Source organism: Talpa europaea (genome assembly GCF_964194135.1).
Source record: "Talpa europaea genome assembly, chromosome: 1".
Taxonomy (NCBI): Eukaryota; Metazoa; Chordata; class Mammalia; order Eulipotyphla; family Talpidae; genus Talpa; species Talpa europaea.
The window spans coordinates 127,626,931-127,643,992 of record NC_140073.1 but is presented as its reverse complement, the minus strand read 5'-3'; the positions used below and the strand labels follow the sequence as shown (position 1 = coordinate 127,643,992).

Genomic DNA, 17,062 nt, shown 5'->3' with positions numbered 1-17,062 from the left:
TGTTCCTTCCAAGCTAACTGGTCTGGAGACCCGCGAACGTGCCCTGTCGCCGAAATTGCAGCGGCCTGGGCGTTTGAAAGCGAACGGGCAGGATTCTCAAACCGCGCAGGGAGAGGGGACAGCGTGCGACCAGCCAGCGGACGGCTCGGAGGTCGCCCCTGCCCTCGCCCTACATCTTCAATCGCCTCCGCCTCCCCAGGTGAACCCCCCCCGCCCCGACGGTCACCCCCACTTCCTTCCTCTCCTGCCCCCCCAGGGCTCCCGCGCTCAGCCCATCCATCTCCAGCCCCCCTTTCTTCCCCCCCGCCCTCTCAATGCCTTTCCCTCCCGTCGCCTCCTCCCGCTCTCCCCTCGCCCTCCAGCCCAGCCCTCTCCGCCTTCCCCATCCCTCTCGGCACGGATCCGAGCTCCGGCCGCCAGCGCCGCCTCCCTCCTCAGCCGGACGCCCGGCAGGAGGCGCCGCGGGTCGGCTTCGCGCAGGCGCAGTGCGGGGCGGGCGCGCAGGCCGGGCGGGCGTCGGCGCAGGCGCGCGCGGCTCCGGCTCCGCTCGGGCGCTGGCGCGGGTGGCGGGGCGTCCTCCTGCTCGCTCTGTCAGGACTGGGGGGCCCGCGGCGGCGGTCGCAGCGGTAGCGGCGGCACCATGTTTCTTCCCTCAGTCAACCTCTGGAACCTGGCATTTTATGTCCTCATGATCTTCATGGCAACCCTGGGGCTGTGGGACGTCTTCTTCGGCTTCGAAGAGAACAAGTGCAGTATGAGCTACATGTTTGAGTACCCGGAGTATCAGGTGGGGTTACGCCCTCTCCTCACCTGGGCGCTCGAGACCGGTGCCCCTCGTGCCTGGGCCTGCTGTGGGTTTCCCCTGCCTGGGCTCCCCCCCACCCCCGGTCTCTCCCGCCCCACATCCCAACTCTCGCTTTTGATTTCTGCGCCTCCGAAGACTCCGGAGATCACCTACGGCCCCCCTCGACTGCCCTTTGTACCCCCTCTTCAGTTGGGGTGTTTGACAGACGGTCCCCTAGCATCCTCCCGGACCGTTCGCCCGCTCCTAGTTGTTCCTTGATCCCTCTACCCCCTCTTTCCGATCCCAGATCCCCCCAACACAAGCTCTTCTGAATGGCGGTGCCCAGCCACCCTCACCCTCCCAACAAACCTGAGCCCCGAAACCCAAACCCCATCTTCCCCCGCCTTTCCTGCTTTAACAGGTGTCCCTGGACCCTGGTTTGCATCGCACGCGCCTAAATTCTTCCACCTCCTCGCAGTGATTTCGCTTGTCAACTCTCGCTTTTCTAGAAAGGCACCGAGTTTCTGCAGAGTGTGTATTTATTGACTCGATAGTTGCCAAGGCTGTGTTAGAAGTTCCAGGGTTTTCACCTCTGTGTGAAAGGCTAACCTGACGAGTTAGTACCTGGAAAACTATTGACGTTCCCTCCCGTAAAGATTGTGCACAGCTTCTGTTTTGGGTGTGTGGATCCGTGCATGTGCAAGCGTGCATGTGCAAGCTTGCCTGTGTTTCTGCCTGTCGCCTCTTTCCAGTTGCGTGCAGAATCCGTTCCCTGGTGTTATTTGTGTTTTCTCACTGTGTTTGCAATTTAAGAGAGACCTGGCTGCTGCGTCTCTCCGCTTCTCTCTCCTTCTCCTCCCTGCCCTCCCTGCCTCTCCCCTTTTCTCCTCCCTCTCGCAGCCTGGCTTATTCCCTCTCTCTCTCATTCTCCCCTTTTCTCTTTCCCACCTCTTCCTTTACCTTTTGAATATTCTCAATCACAGTTGCTTCATCAGTTCTGCATAGTAGAATCTAGAATTCATGACCAGATGTAAAAAGAGGTAGTGACAAATTGCACAGCTGTCCAAGGAAATTTCTCTCGAATGATTTTTTAAAATTTCTAAACCAAACCAGAGTATTATGGAATATGTATGGATACTCTGTACCGTGAAAGTGTATGTACTGTAATACTATTGATAAAAATGCATTTTTAATATACTTTTAAAAACCACAGATTTTTTTTCTCTAAGGTGAAGAATGCAGATCCTGATTGCTTCTGTGTACAGGTCATTAGGAGGGAGCTTATTATTTGACCATGCTGCTATTATTTAAATATTAAAACTACTTAAGGTTTAAATTGCTGAAGAGCATCCTTTCCCATGGGCAGAATTCTAGGTTAAATTTCATTTATTTTGAGACCCTTACCATGGCATTGCAGCAATACTTAAGGCAGTTGAAACATTTGCTGTCAGATACTATGGAAGGAGATTTTAACATGTTACTTTTGTCTCTTAGTTTCTAAACTGATTTATGTTTATCAGTGGCTATATGTTGGGCATTTAATTTATTATTTTAAGTGAAAATAGAACCTGTATAACCTGTACTGTATTGAAGAGTGATTTAAATAAAATTATATTGGAACAATACACTATTATTCCCATTTAGTTTTAGGTTGCTCACAATTATTGAAGCTATTTTAATATTTCAGTAGTAGAAATTGCTTAGTGTAGGGAACAAAGCATATGGACCTTACAGATGCATTTGATGCCTCATAAAATTGACTGGAAAGAAACAGAATTAGTGTAGCTAATGTAAAAGAGCTGTTTAGCCTTTTTTGTTGTTAGTTATTTCAGTTCAAATTGCCTTTTTGAGGTTTTATGCTTCTGTTTAAATAATTTGTTAATACAGCTGTGCAGTGGCAGAAGTTGTTGATTCACATTTTTATTTTTATGATGTTAAAAACTATGATAATTCACTGCAAAATTTGTATTTGACTCTTTTATTTTGCATGCCAGGTCATATTATTTTACAAATGCAATTAACACCTGCTTTTGAAAGTGAATAGTTTCAAGTGTATGAAGACTTTTGGATAACTGAGGACATTCTATTGATGTCCAATGGTTTTTAATGAATAAAAAGGTGTTATAAACATTTTTTACATATTGCTCACTTTAAATTGTGTTTTATTTTTCTCCTTTCTAATCTTTTTAAAATTATATATATTTTACATCATTCCACCTTTTAGTACAGTGTATGCGTTCTCCTTAAATTATGTTTTATAGTTAATTCTCTTCTTTGTTCACAGATTGATAGCCAACATACGGGAAATCCTAGTCATTGGGTTTCCTTTCATAATACTTTTCATCTTTTTTTTTACTGTTTATTTGTGGATTCTGTAGTGAGCTGCAAAGGAAAGTAAAGAAAAAATGAAAGGTAGTTGAAGCCCTGCTCAATTTTATTCTCCCATTTTAAAAATAAAACGTAGAACAGGAATTTGAAACTCTATAAAATTGAAGTTTTGTATTTAAAATTGTTTTTCTCTTTTTATTCTTTATCTCTGGTTTTCCTAGATTCCTTATTGGGAATTAACTGAAAATCTCATGAACATATCTCAAACCTACCAGGCAAAAATGCACTGTGTTATTTAAAGCCCATTGCCTCTTCTGACAGCAAAGGACAGCTTTTAATTGGTAGCACACAGTTTTAGGCAAATTGTAGAATTTGAGAGGAAACATTCATGTTGTTTTGTCCCATACAGTAAGTAATTTGGTTGACTGTTTTCAAATATGTGACCTAATGGCTCCCCTCTATGAAAGTGTTAACTTTGCAGCAGATGAATCATATATTTTATTATTAAATGTGATATTAATTTTGTGAATCTTTTATTGAATGATTATATCAGGTATATTCTAGATTCTGGGTATAGGTGAGATGAATCAGACCATGTGCCTATAATTTATGTCTTTATAGTACAATGGATGAAGACAGGAAAGTAATGAATAGTTAAAATATTATGTGCTAAATGTTATCTATAGTTTTACTATCAAAGAGTATGTGTAAGACTTTTCAAAAAGAGCATCCAAGTTTCTTTTTGAGTAGTCAAAAATTGTTGAGAAGTAGTGAGTCAGGCTACAGAGGGGTGAGTGTGAGTGTGTGTGTGTGTAAGTATGTACATACATATATATATATAGAGAGAGAGAGAGAGAGAGAGAGAGCAAGAAAGAGCGAGCAAGCAAGAGAGATCATAGATAGAGAAAAAAGAAAATTGCAGGAATAAAGAATAGCATATGTGAAGGTGGGAAGGCACCGGGACACATAGCATAAGGAGTATGTGTAGTATGTTAACTTTTATGTAAAAAGGAGAAAATGGCCTACACACATATTTGATTATATTTTATGTAAAATAACCCTATAAGAATACACAAACTGGTAACATTGGTTGCTTTCGGCAACCAGTGGATGGCTAGAGGATAGGGGATGAGAGTGCCTTTTCAATATACCCTATTCAGTCCTGAATTTTGAAACACATTAAAAAACTTAAAATGTGGCATGTAGAGGAAAGTGGGTAAGAATAATTAAAGTGAGATAACGATCTGTTAAGCTTTTACTATATGCAATGAAATGGCACATGATGTCTATATTTTAACAGGTATTTCTTGATGGCAGCAGTGTAAAGTATGAATTGTAGCAGGGAGATTATGAAAGGGAGAGAGACCAGTCTGAAAGATTTGGTTGTCCCTGGGTATTTTGAACAACCTGAATTCCTTAGGAGTATTTTTAGGGGTAGGGTCTTCAAAGGGCTGAGAGTTTTTTGTAACATCATTAAAAACTGCTCATTTTGATCAAAATCCTTTTTGCTCCTTTTTGATTAATTATGGAGCTTAACCTTTTATTTCTCAGTTTTAGTTCATAAAAGATATATAGCTTAAGAAAAATTGATCATAAAGGTATTTTGATGAGTAGCATTACTTATTTAAAAGAATATATATATTAAAAATGCTTTCTTTTTAAATCCCCTGACCCTCGTTTTTTTCATCAGCATTCTTTCTTTGTGACTTCACCTTTTCTTTCCTCCAGCTGGTCAATATCTTTCTTATGTCTTCATGCTACTCCCTCCCAACTTGAACTCTCTGGAAATGCAGTTTCCCCATTTGCCTATGATGCCCACTTCTTTTGGTTCTACTTTTTTTCCCCATCTCCATACTTTTTCTTACCCCGTATTTATGCATTAATATTTTTTGATGTATGCTTTTTCACTAAAACTGCTTTCATAATAACATTATGAAAGATACCACATACATTCTTTTGCTTGTATTTCCATCTGCAGAGAATCAGATAATTTTACCTGTGTTTGTTAATTTCCTGTTGTTCTGAGTTAATTTTCTACTAGTTCAAAACTGTTAAGCTACTGTTCTAAAGAGAATAGTGACTTAATATATGTGTATTGTTATATCAAATGCTGTACTAAACTGGTAAGAGTTAAGAAACCTTCGTTGTTATTGCACCTGTTTTTTTTTTCTTAAATTTTTAATTTGTACCTAAAGAAACAAAATATTATGTCCTATTCATTTTTAAATTGTCTACTGTACATAATCAATATTGGGGCTAATTTGAGTTGAAATACGTGCACTTGTATAAAACACATAATAAGGTGTTGGTACTTCTGTGTTTTAACTAAGTTGAAGAGACAAAGTTGCTAGTATCTTAATAAGCTTACAGTCTCTAAAGATACTTTCATGCTGCTGTTGACACAGGTTGTTTATGGTAATATTGTCAAAGAAATATTCAGAAATGTGCGTGAATTATCAGATTTCTGTTTTTAGAACAGTCAGGTTTTTCAGTAGTTGTTACCATTTACAGGTTTGTGTTTTTTTCAATTGAGATTGCATTGATATAAACACTCTATGTTTCAGGTATACATCTTCATACCCTGACATCTGTATATACTGCACCATACTGCTACCAAAGGTTCTTCTACCACCATCTAATAGACCCCCTCTACCTGTTCTACCCACGCTACCCCCTTCTCCTCTGGTAACCGCCATTCTGTTGTCAGAATTTCAGAGCCTGTTTTTTATTTATTTATTTAAAGATTTATTTATTTATGCATACAAGAACTGGGGTACAGGCCAGAGGTGCGGGAGGTGAGAGGATTCACCAAAGACAGAGTGGGGAACCGAACACGCAGATAGACTGAAATACACTGCTGAGGGGAGCAGTAGGCAAGTCAGGAGAGGTCTGCTGTGCCTTGTGGGGATCAAACTGGTGCTGCAGAGGCTGCAGACAGCTTTGCAGCACTGTGCTAAACCCCTTGCACCACCTGGGAGTCCCTGTTTTTGTTTTTGTTTTTGGTCATTTGTTTTACTTATTTGTCTTCCACATAAGTGAAATCACTTATATTTGAAATCACATGTAAGTGAATTCTACGTAAGTAAAATCATAAAAATGTTTGTCTTTTTCCATCTTATTTCATTTAGTGTAAGTCCCTGAAGTCCCATCCATTTTTTTGCAAATGGCAAAATTTAACTTTTTAATAGTTGAATAGTATTCCACTGTGTACTTATACCACATTTGTATCGTCAGCCATTAATGGATGCTTAGGTTGTTCCACATCTTGGCTATGGTAAATAATGCTACAGTGAACATAGGGGTACATATATCTTTTCGATTAGTAAATTTGTATTGTAATAAATATCCAGAAGTGGAATTGCTGGGTCATATGGTAGTTCTGTTTTCAATTTTTGAGGAACTTCCATACTTAATGACTGTGCCAATTTGTATTCCTACCAATAGTGTATGTGGATTCCCTTTCCTCCATATCCTTGCCAATAATTGTTGTTTCTTGTCCTTTTGATTATAGCCGTTATAACAGGTGGAAGGTAATATATCATTGTGGTTTTGATTTGCATTTCTCTAATAATAAACAATGGAGAACATTTTTTCATGTGTCTGTTGGTCATTTATATGTCTCTTTTAGCGAGATGTCTATTTAGATCCTTCGCCAATTTTAAAATCAGGTTGTACCATTTACAGTTTTAAAAATTCAGTTGTTAAAATTTTTATCAAGCACATGTACAACACTGCTCCATCATTAAATCCATTAGTGTCTACTTAAAATCTGTTCAGTGTAACTGGTTTCATTTTTTTATTTTATATTTTTTTACATCATTTTTCATTTTTGTACAATGTATGCATTTTCATCTTGGTTATGGTCCTTTTATAGTCCCCATACAATTCCCACCACCCTTGTTTTGATCCTACTTCCTTCTCTAGGCCCCCCCCCAATGGTTTCATTTTTAATGGTTGTTGTCTTTTTAAAGAAAAGGAACAGAAGAAGAGCTTATTTGTTATTACTACCACCTTCACAAATGCCTACCATTTGGAAATGACATTAAGACCTAGTTTACATTTGTTGAAAAAAAATGTGAATTACTGGCTCACTTGGTATTCAGTAATATGAATTGCAAAGTAATTTAAAACTTGCTGACAAATCATACACCTGGTCCATGAAAACTATGACAGATGCTAATTTATTGGCATGTTTATGGCAAAAGAGAATATATGCCTTGACTAAAGCATGGCTATAAGGATCAGATTAATTTGTTAAGCATATCGTAGGTAAAAAGCATATTAAGGTGAGAGGTTAGAAAGCTGTATTATAAAATATACTTCCTTTCCTTTAAATGATGTTACAGCTGACATATACAGTTGGACCTGAGTGCTTTATAAAACATTTTAAAATGGCAAAAAATAATTGATTTGATAATAGAAAACTTTCATCATTTCTAAGTATAAAATTATACTAAATTAAATTCATTTCTAATGATGTTAACATGTAAGTGGCTTGCATATACCAGTGTTTTTCTCCCGTGGTCAGTGACTATTTTGAGTACTTTGTATTCATTAGAATTTCACATACTCTCATTATATGCTTTTCTGGAAACTGCATGGCTCAAAACTCATATAATTCAAGGCTAATTGTCCATATGAATAAACTGAAAGCACAACTTGCTTTGTGCACTTGGTACGGTTTTATCAGTAATCCTTCTATATGTAAATATTTGAAATTTGTATAATGAGAGCTGAGTACAATGGGGTTGAGTTGTATTAATATAACAGATTAAAATAACATTGCATTTTTATTGCTGTAGAAAATAGAACTTCCAAAGAAGCTGGCAAAACGTTATCCTGCATATGAATTATATCTTTATGGAGAAGGATCCTATGCTGAAGAACACAAAATTCTTCCTTTGACAGGTATTCCAGTTCTCTTTCTTCCTGGTAATGCTGGAAGTTATAAGCAAGGTAAGTCTGAGAAGTAAATTTTATAAGCTATGAAATTCAACTGAAGAATTTATCAGATTTATACTCTCTATTAAATACTGAGTCAGGCACACAAGGAAACACAAATGTGTGACATTTAATCTGAGAGAAAGTACATGTGAGAACATGAGAATAGGAAAGAATAGATAAAGACCACTTTGTAAAGAGTAAAAAGAAGAAAAAGAATAAGATAGCGTGGGATAGGATAAGTAGATGATATAAGCATTCAGAAATCAAAGAAGAGATTTATGTTAGAAACGGAGGGCACTGAGAATAGAACCTGCAATATTGATTAGCAAAGTAACCAAGTGGTTTGTATTTTGTTAAACAAAATAGGAGATTGGTTTCTTTCTTTTGAAGCTGTTTAACTTAGAGAAATCTAGAAGTACTGAGGGGAACACAGAAAAATGAGGGCAGGGAAGATATATATATACAGATTCCAAATTGAATGTTGGCTGGAGATATAGCAGTTATTTTTGACATAACTGCCAAATAATCTGAAATAATTTGAGCTAAAATCTACTTTTTTGGTTATAAAATGCTACATTCTTTTATAATGAGAATAGGGTTATTTCAACATTTAGTATAACTGCGTATGTGTTTTTTTATCTAACAAATATTTATGGGATACCTATTGTGAACCAGGCCATATTCAGGTATTGGTGACCCAGAACAGACCAAGACAAAGTCCCCCTCTCCCCCCCCCCCTCATCAAACTGATATTCTTGTGGGGAAGAGAGCCAACAAACATAGATGCTAATATTTAAAATTTGAAGGAGAAAAAAACCCTGATTATAAAATAGAGGAAAACAGAGTCAAAAGGTGGCTAGTTTAAAGTGACCATGAAAAGCCACTATAGGAAATGAAATTTCTGCAAAAGGCCTCAGTACAGTAATAGGCTAAGGTATGTGACTATTACGCTTCGTGCATTTAAGGCCACCGAGACTAGAAAAAGTGAAGAGAGATGAGGATGGGAAAACACAGGCTGCGTCATGTAAATTGTGGAAAAGACTTTGAATTTTGTTCTAACTATGATGGTAGACTGTTAGAGGATATTGGATAGGAAATAATATACTCATATTTTTGTTAAAGATTTATTTTAAATATAATGCTCATAAGCATAATTAACATAAAATACAGATATTCAGTTAAAGTTTTTATAAAATGAATACCCGTGAAACCAAAACCAGAGTCAAGAAATTAGAAGCTTGACCTAGAATACTCTGTGTGCCCCTTTGTCATTAAAACTCTCTCCCCTCTTGCTAGATGTAACCATAGTTCCTAAATTTGACTTTCTTTACGGGTTTGGCAACTAAATTTGTGTCTTTAACACAATCTGCTTATTTGGGACTTATTTATAAAGTTCATAATATAATCATTCAGTATGTATTTTCGCTTCTTCCAGTAAATGGTTTTAAAATTCATCCAAGTTTTCATATGAGCTATGTTTCATTCATTTATTCACTGTGTAATTGTTGCACTGTATTGTAGTTTAAACATTCTGTCTTTGGACATATATGTTGTTTATGTTTATTTCCAATTAAAAATAATGAACGTTCTATCTTGTAGCATGTAAGCCCGTATTTCTGTATAATGTATATCATAGGAGCTTAATTTCATGTTACAGGAATGTGTGCCCTTTTGTTACTACTCTTTGTGATAGCTAACTCATACTGCCAGAAACCGTACATTGTACTTTGTGCCACATTGTTTACATTGGAATTATCAGATTTTTAAATTTCCACCAAACTGGTATGGTAGGTCTGATTTTTTTTTAAGATTTATTTATTTATGCATATAAGAACTGGAGTACAGGCCAGAGGTGTGTGGGGTAAGAGGATTCACCAGAGAGAGTGGGGAACAGAACAGGCAGATTGACCCAGGTACACTGCTGAGGGGAGCAGTAGGTGAGTCAGGAGAGGTCTGCTGCGCCATGTGGGTTACACCTTGGCCAGCTGGGGGGGTCGAACTCATGCTGCAGGGGCTGCGGACAGCTTAATAGGTTGCGTCTTAACCCCTTGCACCACCAGGGAGGTGCCTAGGTCTGATTTATTTTGAAGAAAACGATCACTCTGGATTTTCTGTGTTGAGAATATGCTGTAGAGGGGCACGAGTGGAAGTAGTAAAGATAATAAACATCTGTAATCATCAGGAAATACAAATCAAAACCACAATGAGATGCCATTTTATACCTAATAGGGTAATTGTAATCTAAAAGACAGATATTAACCAGTATTGTTGGGGATGTGAAGAAATGATATAGCTGCTTTGGATAACAGTTTGACAGTTCCTCAGAATATTAAAGATAGACTTATGTAATCCAGCAATTCCACTCCTAATTTTCTACCCAAGAAACATACACCGCCACAAAATATTGTAAACATACACCTCCACAAAATATTGTCGACAAATGTTCATAGTACCACTATTCATAATAGCCAAACAACCCAATTGTTCATCACTTAATGAATAAATGAATAAAATGTCATTTATCTGTATGATAGAATATTGTTCAGTGATAAAAAGAAACTAATTACTGATACATGAGTTACATGCTACAATGTGGATAAGCTTGAAAACATTATAAGTGAAAGAAACCGGTCATACAAGACTGAATATTATATTATTATATGATTACATTTATAGAAATGTTCAGAATAGGCAAGTGCATAGAGTAGACGGGAAGTAGGAGAAGAGGAATGAAAGTGACTGCTAATAAATACAGGGTTTTCTCTTTGGAGTGATTCTGTCTAAAAATGTCTAAAGTTAGACTGCAGAAATGATCCGTAACTCTGTGGATATACTAAATGTCATTGAATTGATTGCATGATGATTTGTATAGTAAATGAGTTGTATATGTTAAAAAAATGAAATGGCAAACATGTATTTTGTTTGCTAAACCATACAGTAATTTTTAATGCCAATTAATGTAATCATTTCACAATATAAATCCCATTAATAGGGCTTACAAAGCAGAAACTATAAATAAAGTGGGACGAGTAGTTAGGAAATTATTGAAGTAATTTTAATAAGAGATTATGGTTTTTCAGTTGGAGGGTATGGTGGAAATGTTGAAAATGCTGGATTGGGGATATATTTAAAAGGTAGAGCATGACAGACAGGATTTACTGCTGGATTGGATATCATATGTAAGAAAAAGAGACAAATTAAGCATGAGTATCTGAATCAAGTGATAGGCAGATGTTTCTTGTAGGAATTTTCTCATTTAAATCCTCAATTATGACACAGTCCTTAGGCAGCTTCTGGGAAGCAAGTGAAATCTGCATTTCAGGGGGTTGGTAGAGGTTGAGCAACCTCTAATTGCCAGCTCCCAGCTGTCAGGTCAATGGGCAGACCTGTTCTTTTGTTTACCTTCCCTAGCACACCTAGATATAACTTGTTTATATTGAGGGTGTGGTATGAAGTTAAGAGGCCTTGAAACAACAGTGCCTGAAATAAAAAGATTTTAATGTGCTCTCTGCAGTTCGTTCTGTTGGCTCCATTGCGCTTAGAAAAGCAGAAGATATTGACTTCAAGTACCGTTTTGACTTCTTCAGTGTGAATTTCAATGAAGAACTGGTGGCACTGTATGGTGGAAGTCTTGAGAAGCAGACCAAGTTTGTACATGAATGTATTAAAACAATTCTCAAACTCTATAAGGTATGAGATAAGCATGCAAATCAATAGTGGTCAGCTTATTAGCATTCATTGTTTTTAAAAGTGACTTAGACTTTTTTTTTTTTTTTTTTTTTTTTTTTTTTTATAGAGGCATGCTTTATCTATTTGTTTGCTGGTTTGTTTGTTTGTTTTTGTTCACACATGCATTGGGTACAGTCAGAAGCGCGGGAGGGTGAGAGAATTCACCAGAGCCAGAGCGGGGAGCAGAGCAGGCAGAAGGACCGAAGTACACTGCTGAGGGGAGCAGCGGGCGGCAGGAGAGGTCTGCGCGCCATGTGGGACCCTCCTCTGGTGGCCGGGGAGCAGCCGCGGATCGAACTGGCGCCGCAGAGGCCGCGCGCAGTTTCGCAACCCAGCGCTCAACCGCTGCGCCACCGGGGAGGCCCGTTAGACTTTTTTTTTTAAAGATTTTTTTTTCTTATTTATTCATGTATACGAGAACCAGGGAACAGGCAGATGTGTAGGAGGGTGAGAGGATTCACCAGAGACAGAGCGGTGAACAAAACAGGCAAACTGACTGAAATACACTGCTGAGGGGAGCAGTGGGCAAGACAGGAGAGGTCTGCCACACCATGTGGGTATTTCCCCAGCCGGTCAGGATCGAACCCGCGCTACAGAAGCTGCGGACAGAAGCTTCACAGTGCTATGCTCAACCGCCTATGCCACCAGGGAGGCCCAACAGCATATTTTTAATCATTTACTAGTTATTAGAAGTTGAAGCAAAGATGGCACAAGGTTTTTTTTTTTTTTTTTTTTGTGGATGTCTGGTGTCTTGTTTTTAAATTGGTGGTTTTTGAAATTCAAGTTGAGTTTACCACAAACTTCCTGTGGGGGAAATTTTTAAAAAATTTTATATATAAACTGGGAATGCGATGTATTTCCTAAAAACTATTAGTGTGAGTTTCTGCTTAGTTATGAGTAAATAACTGGTAGTAGAGTAGACCACCTCTCTATATAAACAATTATTGAACCAGTCAAGATATCTGAAGCACACTTTCAGGTGTTGGATAACCAAACAGTAAAGGACTTTGATCCCTGAAAGAAGGAAAACACATGAAGTGAGCGCTGTTATTGCTCTGGGTTTCTGCCGAGAAGTATTTTCCAGACCATGAGGAAATAGGGGTATACTAAGGGAGAAGGTAGAGATAAGCAGAGCACATTGTTACCGTTATCACATAGCTAAATAAGGCAGAAATTGAAATTTTGGACTATGAAGTGGCTAGATTTGTGGAGTAAGGTGGTAAGGTGTGATAATGAAGAGAGCTAGGTAAGAGCTCTAAAAATTTGCTTTTTTCAGCATTTGAATGTGCCGCTACATATGCACAGGGCAAAGAAACTACAAGACATTGTTATACCAGAGAAGCAGTGGTGGGGTGTGTCCATCTCAGGTACAAGAATAGGAAGAATATATGTCTTCAAAGAAATTAAAAGAAGAATAAAACAGCTAAAAATCATTCTGTGCCAGCAGTTCTAAAGTGTCAGGGATAAAATAATACTGCTACCCCCTGGATAAGCCATATTCTCCCTTGATATCCTACTGTGGTAGTCCTGGCGAAAAAACAGTTAGAAGAAGTGATCAGCTTTGTCAGATGCTGTCTATGGGTCAAGTAAAATGAGGATTGAGAATTGTCCATAAGTATCTTGGTGAGTTGAAAAAAGCAGTTTTGCAAGAGTGTTGGGGGTGAAAGCCTGATTGGAGTAGATTTAAGAATATGTTGAAGTTGGGCCTCTGTGGTGGCGCAGCGGTTGAGCGCTGGGTTGCAAAGCTGCCCGCATCCTCTGCAGTGCTGGTTCGATTCCCGGCTGCTCCCCGACTACTGAGGGAGGGTCCCACATGGCGCGCAGACCTCTCCTGCTGTGCCCGCTGCTCCCCTCAGCAGTGTACTTCGGTCCTTCTGCCTGCTCTGCTCCCCGCTCTGGCTCTGGTGAATTCTCTCACCCTCCCGCGCTTCTGACTGTACCCAGTGCTTGTATAAATAAATAAATAAATCTTTAAAAAAAATACTGTAATTTAAAAAAAAAAAGAATATGTGGAAGTTGAGATATTGGAGGCAACAAATACTGTACAGACAACTGCTTTTGAAGAATTTTTCTGTAAAAAGATGTAGAGAAAGATGTGTTCGCTAAGGGGATAGTTAAAGTAAAAGAGAGTTGTTTTTCTTTTTTAAGATTTATTTATTTATTTATACATACAAGCACTGGGTACAGTCAGAAGCGTGGGAGGGTGAGAGAATTCACCAGAGCCAGAGCGGGGAGCAGAGCAGGCAGAAGGACCGAGGTACACTGCTGAGGGGAGCATCGGGCACAGCAGGAGAGGTCTGAGTGCCATGTGGGACCCTCCTCCAGCTGGCGCTGCAGAGGCTGGGGCAGCTTCGCAACCCAGTGCTCAACCACTGCGCCACCGGGGAGGCCCTGTTTTTATTTCTTAAGGGAGAAAAACAGCACGTTTATATACCAGCAAGAATGATCTATTGTAGTAGAAAGGCAGAAAATGACACGAGAAGACTTTCTGGAATGTTGTGTTTGAGAAAGCCAGAAGGGTAGGTCTCAGAGCACATATATATTTGTCAAAAAAAAAAGATTTGACTTTTGCTAAGATCAGTGTTGTGTTGCGGATCACCAAGACCATTCCCAGATACAGTGATTTTCCAGGAGGACTCAGCACTCTGCTTAGATTTGTATTCATGGTTATGATTTATTAACAGTGAAAGAATCCAGAGCAAAATCAGCAAAGAAAAAAAGTGATGGGATCAAGTCTGCATGAAACTAGGGGCAAGCTTCAAAAGTCCTCTTGCAGGAGAGTCATAACAGATACAAAAAATTGTGACATATAGGAAGTGTTTTCTGCAAGAGCGCTCTGTTCTCTAGAGTTTGCTCACAGACCCTGTGCTTATCATATATCAGAATGCAAACCAGAAGGACAGCAAGTATTGTGCATAAACTATAAAGTTTACTAGACAGTTTTAGCACAGAGAGACATTCTTATTGTTTAGAGAATGATGAAAACCGTCCCCAAATCTGTGATCCCAGACCTCAGCCCAGAACTGACCTTATATGCAGTCCATTCTAAAGATAGTGGTTTCCAGCCTACTGTATTAACTTTTTTCTGCACTAGGTCTAATAGTAACAGGAGAGAAGGCAATGATGAAGCATTAATGTAGAGGGCAGTGAGCATGTCTGCTTACTATAAGGGAGAATACTATGTAGAGACAGAAAAGGTTTTTAAAAAATCATTATTTAAAAAACAAAATAGGTAATTGCCAGTGAATAAATATTATGGAATGCTGGTTTCTTTATTAAATCTAGGAGCACAGTAGAAAAATAATTTGATGTGATATATCAGCCTAATAAGGTAGTATATCACTATAACTTTCATAATTGTTCTGGCTTTTTTGTTATATTTCCAATTTTAAATAAATGATATGACTTCTGAAGGCCTTTAAAATCTAACATTCTGGTGTATACCAAATAGAATTATACCTTGTACATACATCCAATATAACAAATGATTTGCTAGACTAAGTGTTCTGATTTTGGTTCAGAAAACAAAGGCATAACTATTAAAAAATGTTTAATAAAATACAAAATGGTGTGTATACTATTTGAAGTATTAGGAAATTGTAAGTATTATGAAAATGTATTTCTTTATCTTATGATGGTAGGTTATATAAATAGCTTTTCTTTTTTTCCATAAAATTGTTCATATGTAGAGAAGAATATTTAATATTTTTATTATGCTACTAAGCCTTAATTTGCTTTGGTAATTTTTTAAAATAGGGTCAAGAATTTGCTCCAAAAAGTGTGGCTATAATTGGCCATTCTATGGGTGGTCTTGTTGCAAGAGCATTGCTTACATTGAAAAATTTTAAACAAGATCTGATAAATCTTCTTATTACACAAGCCACACCTCATGTTGCTCCTGTGATGCCATTGGATCGTTTCATTACAGGTGAGTACTGTTACACAAACACTAACTGATCTCTTCATTGTTGTTTAGGATTAAACACATCCTTGCAACTACTCTCTTTATTGTGTGTAAAAAAGCTCAGCTTCTGATCAGGACCTCTAATTCTGAGTGGTTATTTTTGTGACATTGAGATTAGGCTCAGATTGAAGCTGTTGTTAGTGTTCTCTGTGCTCTGTGCATAGCAGATAGCATGGATAGCATGCATTTTGTAATCCCTAAGCAATTAGGTTTTGGGTTTTTTTATTCTTAAGTTTGATTCCCTATCTCTCAGTGTGTTCAAACTTACTATATTTTATTAACTCTTCCAGTACTCTATTCAAAATAAGCTTACAGTTAAGTAAAATAGAAGAAATGCCTTGTTTTAAAATAAGTAAATATGCTAATACTTTATATGGTTAGGTAGAATTGCTAATATTTATCAAACTCATTATATTGCAATTGTTGTATTATGGATTTTATATTATGTCACTTAATACTTACAGCAGTTCTTGGAGGTGAGACCATTGTCATCCCCATGTTTATGGATAGAAAAATAAAGTTCCTCTCCAAAGTCATATGGCAAAAAATTAGTAAAGCCAGTATTGATCCTGGCAAACTTGTTCTGGCACCTGTAATCTTAACCTTTGTGTGCTATACTGCCTCTTAATTAAGGTACAATCCTATAACAGGTTAAATAAAATGATGGATGGTACTATAATGTTGCAGGGAGTTTTGAACAAGCAGTAATAGATTATGATTGATGTCATCTAATCAAATAATGATAATGTCACAGAATAAAAATTTAATACCTGCTATCTCAACTGCTTAATTAAAGAAAATTAAGTATTGTCTTCACTGCTTTTTTAATGTTTAATGAATAGAAAATCTGCAGAAAGAAAATATTCCTGATAGTGAATTTATACAACTTCTTACCCTACAAATTTGTTATGAAGATTTCATTTATAGTAAGTAACTCCAAAGTAATTTTCCAATGTAGACATCTTAACAAAACATTGCAAAGGAGTAACTTACTTGCTAGAGTATCTGATGCAACAGTATTATAGTAAAATTGATTTTTCTCTTATTACCTATAAGACTTTGCCTGTAGAAATTTTTTAATGAAACATTTTAGTTTTATTATTGAATTTTAAAAATCTATTTAATATTTCTAATAATTATAAATGACCTATAGTTTTAGAAAAAAACATTATCACCACAATTGAGATTATCTTTTCTTACTGGCATTTATATGGTATGTGTAAATGAGTCACATAGGTTAAATTAAAATTGCTCAAAAATTTTAAAAACTCTTTAAGGAAAGTACTTTCCTTAAAGGGAAATTAAGGAAGAGG

The 17,062-nt window shown here is 37.7% G+C and overlaps 1 protein-coding gene across 1 annotated transcript in view; it reads left to right on the top strand.

Moving 5' to 3' along the window:
• Window positions 1-640: 640 nt before the first annotated feature.
• The window catches only part of PGAP1 (post-GPI attachment to proteins inositol deacylase 1), a gene marked incomplete at both ends in the record, with an annotated part of 61,927 nt that continues 45,505 nt past the window's right edge, over window positions 641-17,062 (top strand). The window contains 4 exons of the mRNA XM_084239221.1: window positions 641-787; window positions 7,915-8,068; window positions 11,571-11,746; window positions 15,542-15,713. Of these exons, the coding sequence (XP_084095347.1) occupies window positions 641-787; window positions 7,915-8,068; window positions 11,571-11,746; window positions 15,542-15,713 (649 nt within the window). The remainder of the gene's footprint in view (window positions 788-7,914; window positions 8,069-11,570; window positions 11,747-15,541; window positions 15,714-17,062) is intronic.